General features: G+C 31.9%; 1 protein-coding gene across 3 annotated transcripts; it reads right to left on the reverse strand.

Annotated features, from left to right (window-relative positions):
- Nucleotides 1-284: 284 nt before the first annotated feature.
- Nucleotides 285-10463, reverse strand: LOC108993144 (lupeol synthase-like). Of its 3 annotated transcripts, none has more exons than XM_018967925.2 (19): nt 10295-10463; nt 8956-9151; nt 7021-7206; nt 6837-6926; nt 6362-6559; nt 5249-5333; nt 4968-5134; nt 4304-4492; nt 4068-4181; nt 3745-3864; nt 3262-3384; nt 3056-3154; nt 2725-2781; nt 2235-2281; nt 1986-2129; nt 1195-1372; nt 979-1059; nt 633-716; nt 285-465 (listed from the first exon to the last, which is right to left on the reverse strand). In XM_018967925.2, the coding sequence occupies exons 2-19, from the start codon at nt 9148-9150 to the stop codon at nt 355-357; spliced, it is 2268 nt and encodes a 755-aa protein (XP_018823470.1). In that variant the 5' UTR covers nt 9151; nt 10295-10463; the 3' UTR covers nt 285-354. The 3 variants fall into 3 exon arrangements, with proteins under 3 accessions (XP_018823470.1, XP_018823471.1, XP_035541996.1); XM_018967926.2 differs by having other exon boundaries at nt 8956-9164; XM_035686103.1 differs by having other exon boundaries at nt 8956-9193.
- Between the last annotated feature and the right edge of the window lie 1647 nt (nt 10464-12110).

A 12110-nucleotide genomic window follows, 5' to 3' on the forward strand; every position in this document is an offset into this window, starting at 1 on the left:
ATAGAATGAGAGTATCGCGTGTTCGTATCCCAAACCTATGGTAAAAAGAAAGATCTCTCTCCAAAATATTAAGGTTAGCTACAGTACTGCACTGCAGTATCCTTGTTGGAAGTTGAATCTTCCAATATTCTCTTACATTATTCAGTATGAGAAATGTTTTAAGAGATGCTTAATTTTGCAACAAACTGCATTATGAAATATATTCCAACACCTTTCAAGTAATATATATATATATATATATATATATATATATATATATATATATATATATATATATACTGGAGAGAGCAGTGCTGCTATGATCTGTCGAATTACTTCAATATGCAGAACTTTTGTTTTGCATTTCAGGCACTATTATGCAAGTAGAACTCGCCTTCGATATTCCCCAAGAGCCCATAAGGGGAAAATGTCTCTAAATGCTGCGTAGTTTAATCCACAAAACCTAAAAAATATCCCAGTGATTTCCTGCATGTTGCCAATAAACAAACATTGGGACTTTAGAAAATTGTTTTTACTGAAGGAAAAGGAAAAAGGTTAAAAAAAAAAAAAAAAAAAACACTACTCAAGACAAACACTTGAATGAACTATTTATAACTAAATGTGCTTGATTTTGTATAAATTGCATGAATTACCTGTTGAGGGAATTCACCATCTTCCAATTGTGAGTTGATCAGTACTCTTACTCCACGATGAATTGGTGTTGGATCCCTCTCAGCCTGATTTTGAGAAAAAAAAAAAAAAACTGTGATTTTTAAATCTCTTAAGAGAAAAATGTTATTTATCATCATTTTAACTATCATTATTTTAATATTTTTTGACATGGCATCAAATGATTGGTAGACAAGTGAAATATAATAAATAATTTTTTAATCATTTAAAGTGATCGATGTTATCTGATGATGAGATCAGAATGATAAATAGAAATCGAAACGATGACGAGTAACATTACAGCTTATTAGAAAATGACCATAGACTGACCTGTCCTGCGTTAATGAGTGTTAACACTGCCCAAGCAGTTTGGACAACATTTTCTCGATTGCCTTCAATATTTGACCACACCTGTTCAACAATCAAACTTTATTTCTCTATTTTCATTTTCCTTTTTTGTTTTGTTTTTCCTTATGGTTTTACACATTAAAAAATGTAACAAGTTATCCAATATTTATATATATATATATATAAATATATATATACCTTGTTGTGGCATGAAAGGTAACTCTCTCCCCATCCACCATTTTTCAACTGCTTTGACAGCAAAAATTCACAAGCTTTGCGAATTGCAGCACAATTTTGGTAGTTTTTTCCAGAGGCTGTTAGTGCCCCAACAGCAAACCATGTGCCATAGGTGTAGCAAATCCCCCAATTACCATACCTGTGTAAGTGCTAATCTTGCATAAATATCCATATTGTTTCCTTGTTGCATGCAAGGATACTAACATGAGAAGAAAGTTATAAATATCAATATGAAAAACACGCTAATCTCCAGACTAATGACATGACAAAGCTTGATTAATTGCAAGATAAACTTAAAGACAGGGCTGGTTTGTTTACACAAAACCAAATTATCTTATCTTATATAATCATTACAACTTTTCTAAATTCTTACACAAAATATAATAAACAATTCTAATTTTTTCAAATTTTAAAACAAAAATAATATTAAAAAATTTATATTATAATAATATTTTATTTAACTTTTAACAAAATATCTCATCTAAACTGTGTAACCAAATGAACCTAAATCTCTAGACTATAATGCCATCCACGCCGGCTTGCGAATAAAAATACTCAAAAAGTATTGGTGATTAATTCACCTTTTGTTTTTTTTTAAATGACTGGAATAGATCAGATTATCTCATAGTAAATTAATAACGTATTTATAAGTTATAACAGAGAATGTTTCTTTTATAATTTTCAAGGTCTATAGCTAGCAAGTTAAAGTAATTAGTTAAGATAGAAAGGTCTTTAATTGCATGATGTATTACCATGATCCATCAGGTTCTTGTATGTCTTGAATGAATTGAATGGCCTTGGAAATGGAATTGTCTATCTCCATCCGACGGTGCCTGGGATACAATTTCCTAAAGAGTACGAGACCTTCAACTGCTGACGCAGTGCACTCTATGTACCTATAATTAATTTTTTCATCATGTTAGGAATTAAGCAAATATATGACCAATAATATATGTACGTGGGAATTGCATGCTGTTGTACGAGACGTCATCTGATCTTACTCTTTTTCAAAGAGACAATCCTCGTAGACCTCAGTTGGGTTGAACTTCTGCAGAAAGATATACAGAATTTATGTCAAGGAGTACTGATGAGTTAGCATAAAATTGCATGGTTTATTCTCGAAGAAATTAATGGACCTAATTCATCTCATAAAATCAGTTCTATAAGAGAGGATTGATAATTCTTTATAAACATGCCCAAGATCTTGTCCACAGACAATGTGAAATTATTTCTCAATACCATTCCTCACGTGCAGGCTAGTATTTTTTTCTGATTTTTGTCATGTGATAATTAGTAGTGTGATCAGTTTTCATTAATCATCCTGTGGCAGATTCTGATATCATGAAGAAATTTATGGGCCTAACTCATCTCATAAAACCAGTTCTACAAGAGAAGATTGTTTATTTTTTATAAACATGTCTAAGATCTTATTCACAGACGATGTGAGATTATTCCTCAACAATTCTCATTAAGAATGAACAGATCACCTACCTGCATCCAGGGGGATGCTTTCACAGGCTCCCATGCCGAGAAACCACCATTACTATTCTGTAGTGGAAGTTGAAAGAACGTGAGTTACTCAGGCAATGCATGCATAAGAAAAATGAACATAATGAAGTTAATCCCGTACGTGGAGAATTATGTACATTTGCAAGCTGATGCGAAGAACGTATTCTTTAGTACGCAACTGATGATCATACGATATGATTTGATTTTTTTTATCATGTTATAGCGTAGAAGGTGCGTTCTTCACACCAACTTGTAATTTTCCCATACTTTAACGGAGTTAAAAACAAAGTATGCATGTGAGTTGAAGTCCTACTTGTAAAGAAAGAACGACATTCACTGCATCATAAAACCGTTCAGTCTCCATTTTTTCCCCAACTAGATCGGAGGGCAATTGTGATAACATGAGTGTAGCCTGCAGAAGAGAGAGGTTTTGCAAAACGTCAAATTCTTCCGATAATGTGCGTGGAATTTTGTATATATGTACGTATTTTGAGATCAGAATTCAGGCATTATATATACCTTCAACCCTTCTGCAGTGACATCAGAGACTTGCCAGCCATAGTCCTGTGTTGCTAGCGTCCACGATCCTTTAGTTATGTGTCGGTACATATTCTTGAAGTCCCCAGGAGGGTTTTCTTGCACCTACATATATATAAGAATATTATTGATACAATATTCTTATTAAAACCAACTCGTCAAACATTATTTAATAAAATAAGATGAAATATAAAGTTAAAGTTCGAACTTAGAGCCCTACTCTAATACCACGATAAATCTTTAAGAAAAAATATTCACATCAGTCACTATATATTCACCACTCTACACCTTACATCTTATAAAAAACACCCTCATATCTTATAAAAAATACTTTCAGCCACATCCTATAAAAAAATTATAAGGATGAGGTGTGAGAGTGAATAGTAACTAATGTATAGTAAGTCCCAATCATTAATTATCTCGAGCTCGCTAAATCACAACACAAGATAATCTGATCATCAGTACCTGTGAAGCCTTCATGAAATCATATGCTTTTCGAAGAGTTGGCGCGCACTCTTCGTTTAGATTACAATGTAGGATTGCTTGAATAGCGAAAACTGCAGACCACGTTTGACAGCCCAAACTCTGCACCACAGGAATAATATTGGATCAAATTCTGAGTTATTTTAGTTTTCATGATGAGTAGTGATGAGTAATTCTTTAAGTATTTGTGATTGCATGAGCATGATGGCTCACTTATTCATAGATCATGTATGTACTTATGCATGCATGCTTTTGTTATTGTTCCACAAAAGATCAGGCTAGCTAGCTAGGGAAGATAATATCACCTGAAGTTTTAATCCATCTTCAGCAACCCAATAGTAATCAGGAAGTCTGGCTAAATGACACTTGTATGCCTCTGAATCTGGATCTTCAACCCACTGGGCCATCAAGCATAACACCTTTCATAAAAATAAATTATAAATATGAGTTAAGTACTTCTTAATGTGCTGGATCTTTAATTCTTCATTGAGATCATTGAATTGCAGTAGCTAGCTAGCACTAGTTATATATATATATGGACCTTTTCAACGCCTCCAATGCATAAATATCTGCTGGCCTCGTCCTCATAACGTATATGATCAATGGCAATTTTCACCGCCTTCTCTCTCACCATTGAAAAGGGCCAAAGTGACAGGAAAGGCTCCACTATGTATTGAAGAAAATCCCATGCCAAATCTTGTACCAGAGGATGTGGAAAGTACAGATCCTCCTATAAATATATATATATATATGTATATTAATTAGCACTTTCGATTAGTTGTAATAAAAAAATATATTATCTTACTAGCAAAAAAATCTATTCATTATTTCTTATCAACGCCTCATCATCTTATGATGTGACATTAGATGATACGTTTACAAGTGAAATATATAATAAATAGTCTCCAATCATCTAATATCATACTATGAGATAATGAGAGGATGATGAGAATTGGAATGATTAGTATAATTACTAATCTATCTCAACTGAACATGCTATATATAAGAGAAATGCATTTTTTGAATGAATTTTTTATCCCAAAAAATTCACGACGAAAATGATACTTTTGGGGCAAAAATTCTTGTAAAAAGAAAAAAACTTTTATATATGTTGTAGTGTTGTACATATATATTTTTGCCAAAATGTTGTGAATTAATATAATCATGATAAACAGTACTTATATATAATATATAGTACTAAGTACCTTTGCAATTGCATTCCTGGCTTTGTTCCAGTTAACTAGTTCATAAGGCTCGTTGTACAGCTCTTGTCTTAGCGATTTAACCAACTCAGTGATTGGACCAACAAATTTCTTCCCGTATAAATAAGACATTGGCATGTAAACTAAGCGAGCATAGCATAACATTTTTCCTGCAATAATATTAATCCAGAGGCCTTGTAATTAGTGTTCATCTTAATGTAATTTTTAAAAGGAAAAAAAGAAAAAGGAAAGATATATATACATTTAGTAGTGAGAAAATCAACCTGGATTAAGGGGGATGAAATTAGGAAGAAGCCAGAACTCTGGGGGTAATGGATTACATCCCGACCACTCATACGCTCCTAGTACCTATATATATATATATATGATTTGAAGATGTATTATTTTAGATTGAGAAATACTTTAGCCACAAATGAATTACATAAAAGTACTTAATCTCATAAACTGACTGCGTGATTCATGTGATTCGTTAGATTGTAAAGTAGATCTAACAGATCATATAAAAGCAATAACAATAAATAAAAAAATTCTATAGAATTCAAGTTTTTTTAATTAAGGCTTGTCTTTAATTTTATTTTTTGAACTTACATTTTTAGTTTAATTTGTAACCAATATATTAATAAATAGTAATATTGATTTTAAAAGAAGTTTATAAAGAGTCTATCTGTTATGATTGACTCTTGATGACCTAGGTTATTTTGGAACTCTTTTAATTGTATATGTATATGGCTTTCTATCTCTTTATTCAAACAGGGTTTTCACAATTCTCATAAAAAAAGCTAAGATAATGTAACATATATAATTGCTTGGCTTCATATTTTTCACAACCCAAAGTTTTGATACTTCAATATATTTCCTTGTATTATAGATAATAATGTTATCAAGAAATCTAGGCAACTAAAATGACATGCTTAATTGCTTACTTTAATCTCTATAACGGGCGCGATGAACCCAAACTTATAATTTAATGTGTCCATGCAAGAAAACTAATAGAAGTTAAGAATAATGTTATTCATCGTCTCTTTAGCGATTATAATTTGAGCATTTGTTGTCGATATTGTAGCGTTAGATTATTGAATTTTTTTATTATTAGTCTTTACTTATTTTTTTTTTATCATTTGATACTACATAAAAAATGATGAAAAGATTATAGTTAAAAAGACGAGGAGTGATATATTTTTGTAAGCTAATTGGGTTCAAATTATAAACTACTAAAATGATTAAAGAAATTCTATTTTTTATAATCTGACTTTTGTTTCCTATATGCATGTAAACAAGTTCTGATTTCCACAAAAAAACTAAGAACCTGATTTATGGAACTTCTTTAAAATCTAATCCATAAAATTATGATAGTAACTCTTAATAATTGTTCATACCGAGACCCAAAACTTTCCCCATGATGGCATCGCCACCAAACTACCATGGTCGAGGATCCATTTTCTGCCTCTAGCCATGGCCCTATCTTCACCATCTTCGGGCCCCTCTCCAAGTATTCTCAAGGCAATATAGCTCAAAGCTGAGCCAAACATTGTGCTGTCTCCCACTATATGGAAACTCCATCCTCCATCTTCATTCTGTCCAACAAACACAGACAAATACGTGTGTATAAATATATATACATATATTTAATATCTGAGAAAAGATATTTACAACTGTGAATTGTGCAATCGCTTTAAAAAAAATGAATAAAACATGAAATCCATATGAAAAAATTAATTTTTTAATAGTGAATCTTACTCTTTTTCAGAACAATTACGCGACGGTTACTCATTTCACAGTAGTATGTAGAATTATTCTTAATATCTACCCAAAAAATATCTCAGCTTCCTAGGCCTTCTATTGAATCCAAACCTGAGTATTATATAGGTATCGAATGATTTCCTTTCGATGATGTGATGAGAACATGCGATCGAGATCCCCAGTAATTGACAATGCCATCACCTGCAAATGGTAATAACTTAAAATGGTTATAAAATAATACTCTTACAACTATTTTATTTTATTTGAATTAAAAAAATTAAAATGATGGGATTACCAAGGGCCCAACAAAAACCAAGGGTCCACCAAATTCAGCAGGCCAGTGGCCATCATGGGCCTGAAGGGAGGAAATGGAGCTTAGTGCTCTTCTCAGTGTAGTTGTCACTGCTTCCTCTGTTATTTCCTCTGTTTCTTGGACTTTCACTGGTGGTGGAATTGGCCCACGTTGATTCTCCTTTCTAATCTGCAAGTTCAAAACCCAACAATATAATTGGAATTTCACAACTGATAAAAATTATTCTAATCATGCAATATCATTAGGGGTTAGAAAACCATCTATACATGATTATATATATGAATAAAGGGATAATTATTATTTTTAAAAATCACTAAAATTTTCAATATTCTACCTCAATTTTAAAATTTACCTATTCATTGAGATTTGGTCATTAACATAAATAAAAGATAGGTGTTACAGACACAAAAAGATTATACAAAACTATCAAATCCACAAATTGACGTAGTTTTATGTGATTCGTTAGATATACTTTATAATAAAAATAATTTTATAATATGACGTATTGCATCAAGTCACATCAATTTTTGGATTTATTTTTATGTTATTCCTTATATATACTTTACAATAAAAATAATTTTACAATTTGACGTATCGCATCAAGCCATATCAGTTTGTGAATTTATTTTTATGTAATCTTTTTGTAGCTAAACTATTTCACTTCTAATTATTTTTTATTATTATGCATGGACAAAAAAAAAAAAAAATGAAGTACTGACGTTATAGGTAATAAAATATTTTCAATTTTTTTTTTTCACTTATTTGATTTCTAGGAGGGGAATAAAGATGATTATCCTAGGAAATATAAATTGCCAGAAAAGAAGGGAGGGGTAGGAGGAGATGATCTTTGCATGTGAGGTCGTTGGGGCGCGGGAAAATGTGGGTGTGCATGTGATCCAACCTTGAGTATGAGTGAGTTGGAAGTCTGTTCTTGCATGCTAATTCTATACTCTGTTTCAAGCCAGAAATACTCATCCAGATCGTCTTTTCCTCTCTATCGTAGTTTGCGGACTTGTGTCTGCATGGGGACGAGGGAGATGATATGGTGAAAGAAATGAGGATTTTCCTCAAACGGTACTTGTGTTTAGATAATTACTCATCTTTCAAAGAACAAAGTTTCTTGCTCTCATTGTATCGCACCCGGACTAAATGGGGTTAATCATGATATTTTCGCAAGGAAAATGCTGGGAGCCAATGATCAGTGATTCTGCATGTGTGTGTTTTTCAAAGAGATAAGATGTTAACAATAGTAGAGTCCTCAAACGTCGCACAAATTATTTAAAAAAAGTGAGTAAATATGATATCCACGTAACAAAATTAATTTTTTTTTATAGTAGAGTACTGTACTTTTTTTTCAAAACGATTACGCGGTGCTTACGCACTTCACGATTGCACGTAGCATTACTCTTTTCTAAAACTATTTATAAAAAAAAAAAACACAGAAGTCACTTCGTCGGTGCACGTAGCACTGTATGCATACCCTTCTCGTAACTATGAGCAAATCTTGCAACCATATTGAGGTTTGATCAGTTTTTCACTCGGGAACTTTTTATCGTACTATATATATCATGATGGTCTCATGATATCATGTATGTCTCGTCCTTAAGTCAAACGGAGTCGATCACATTTTGGCTATAATACCATTGCATCGAAGGCTATAAGGTTTCTCTCGAGGGTATAATTTGGCAGCTTCTCTTTTTCCTTTAATATATATGCATGGGTTAATCGAATGCAATGACTTGTCCAATTTAATATACATGCAAACCGAAATACATTTGGTGTAGTAAATGCATGTGCACTACAAATATATAGTAGTATCTCTAGTACTCTTATATCATGCATGGTATTCAAGAAACTACTATAAGAGATTATCAGATCAGAAAAAGGAATTAAGGGAAAACAGATCAAGAGAAAAACCTGCATTCTCATCAAAAGATCACAACTTTGTTTCATCTTAAACCGATTTTTCTTGTATTCCTCACGGACCCTTTCAACTTCAGCATGTTCTTCCGGTGTGCCGGCATTAGGGTCGAATTCCCAGTGTTCTCGCCCGATGAAATTGTTTACGCTTACCAAATTGGGCCCTCCTTGGGATACTTTCAACTTCCACATCCTGATATATCGATCTATATATATATAAGTACAGATAACGTCCCTATATTCAGAGAAGATCATCACTGAAATTAATATATAACCGGCCTAAACAACTAGGAATTAGCATTTCATACAAAGATGAGGGAATATTGGCAAAACGCAAGAAGAAGAAAACAAATACTTGGGAAGATATAGCTGGCTAGGAATCAATGCGAAGTTCAACCGTAAAAGCATATATAATCAGCTATATTTTTACAGTTTCGATTCGATGAATCTATGAAACTACAAATTTATTTAGTCTTTTTTACATGACTTCTTCTCAAGGAAGGTTTAAGATAGTTATATTTCAAAAGGATTAATCATAATTAAATTAAGTTACTTAAATTATTATAAATAATTAAAACTTCTCCATTGCAAGCTGCCATGTGTAATTAAGCTCATAATAACTAGCTAGCTACGTACCCTCGTATGGAAGGAAGCTTGAACCTGAAATTAACTAGCATTTGCTAGCTAGGCACCTTGTTTTAGCGAAACTTTGAAAAACAGAGAAAGATTGCACACGATGAATTAATTATATATATATATATATATATATATATATTATATTTGAATTTTAGACATTTATACGGCAAAACTAATTTAAAAAAATAGATTTAAAAAAAATTTAGGGTCAGATTGTAATTTTAATAGGAACTTGATCAATATATATATATATATGATTTCTTCTACAAAATATGATTATTATAGACTTAATTAGGGTTGTTAAGGGGGTTATAATATTAATGTTTTTTGCGACAAAAGGGAACAAAAGACTCAAAAAAAAAAAAGAAAAGAAAAGAGGAGCCTTGTCCCCCCAACCGTCCCTGATCTTTACATGAGTGCAAGGAGCATGGCTTGTTGGCTGGAATGAATGAACTATGCATGCATGCAAATGAGATGGATTGGATGGAAATGATCATCATTTGCATATTTTGATCCCTCATCAGCATCACACTCTTCAGTCGAAAGTATCATCAGCAAATATTATTATATACATATATATATAATGCAAATTATATATAATTAAGAAAGATCAAGAACAATAAAATTAATTTGATGCCATGAAAAGTTGAGATCGAGCGAGAAATGAATGGAAAGAAGCAGAGAGATATTTCTTGAATACCTTTAAATTAGGCTTAGCGATGAGCAAATTTATAAGAGGCCGATCGAGCTGGAAGAACACATTCGCTGCTAGCTACTTCTTGGGATGCCTGCAATAATATTAGCACAAGTAGTACTAGCACTTGGCTTTTGGTAGAGAGGCTTCTCCCCTTTATTTAAATAGGAGAAGTGTCTGTCTGCAAGTCCCGACCCATCCATTTATATATTCTTTTCATTCTTCTCTTTTTATGAACATCAGCAAGTGCATTTACATTATAGATATCCATCCCTATAATTTAAAAGAAAAATGCTAATTGTACTTAATAAAAACTTACAAAAAATTTATTTTTTCACGTTTCAGTTATTGATACGTTGAAAATCATAAAATTTGAAATTCAAAATTTAAATTTAAAAAAAAAACTATTAAAATGAATCTTGTAAATAAAAGTGTAAGTAAAACTGTAAGTGCATGTAGCACTACTCAATTTATAATAGGGATCAGACTAGCGGTGCATTCATATTTTTCCGTAAAGAAATGCTATTTTTTCTCTTGAATTTTATTATTCACAGTTATACTAATCAAAGTGCCGCATTAAAATATTATTATATAAAATGTAAAATATTATTATATAAAATGTTGTAAAAATAACATTCATTTTAAAATATTATTATATAAAATATTGTGAAAAGTGACGTGTGTTTTTTCTGATAAAAAAGTTCGCGAGCTGCCTTTTTTAATGCGCTGAGAGCCCTTTAATCAGTACCTACTAATTAACTTTGCAATAAATTTTACAGTCTAACAAAGAAGGCTGAGTTAGCTAGCAAACCCGTACATATATATAGTTATATCATGTAAACAAAATCTATATACTATACAAAAATCCAACGACTTAATTATCAAGTGGACTTTGCAGAATATCGAAGCTCATGATATTTAAAGCTGGAGGCGTTTAATAAAATTAAATATATTTGTGTGCTATAGTACTTATGATCGTGTTCTCTCTCTCTCTCTCTCTCTCTCTCTCTCTCATGGCATGCAAGGCCCCAAAAAAGAAAGTAATTAATGAAGAGAAGTGGGGAAATTTGCTGGTACGTACGTAGGAATGATTAATATATAGCACGCAATATGAAATGTCCTACCGCCTACGTACGCCGTGGACAAGTAGTACTACTGATCACAATCTCCATCCATAACTCAATTAATTAATTATCGAGTTGACTTTGCAGATCAAATTAATCAAAGCAAGCAGCTGGAAGCTGCTCGATCGATCTGTGCTTATCAGTACTATTCGCAGCTTTGCGTATTGATATTGAGAAGATTTCACCGGAGTTTTCTAGTTTTCCTTAATATGAACCTAATGATCTTTACAGTACACCAATTTAAGAATAGAATAATTTTTGTATAAATTAATAAATTATTATTTAAACAGTACCCCTAAACATCGTTTATATACCGAAGTTGTTGATCAAAACATAAACTTGATAGCAAGTTTTGCAAATAATAATAAAAATCCGGGTTCAAAATGATATAAACTTACCACCTTATAAGAATTTTTTATAGTCACCATTCACAATAAGAGAACTAGTAGTTGAGTCAACTTAGTTTAGTTAGGTTGCATAAAAATCCACTATAAGGGACTTAATAAATGAACATTAATTTTAGTCCAATATTTCTGCACTGGCCAAATTTGGCCAACCTCTTGGGCTGGTTAAATATAATTCTTACTATAAATAATTCTCTATCTGCTGCCTGCTGTTCCTCCAGCGCAAGAAGAAAAAAGATAAAAAAAATTTATCTTACTCTTGCGCAAGAAGAGAAAGACAAAGGAACAACAAGC

Source organism: Juglans regia, chromosome 15, assembly GCF_001411555.2.
Source record: "Juglans regia cultivar Chandler chromosome 15, Walnut 2.0, whole genome shotgun sequence".
Lineage (NCBI taxonomy): Eukaryota > Viridiplantae > Streptophyta > Magnoliopsida > Fagales > Juglandaceae > Juglans > Juglans regia.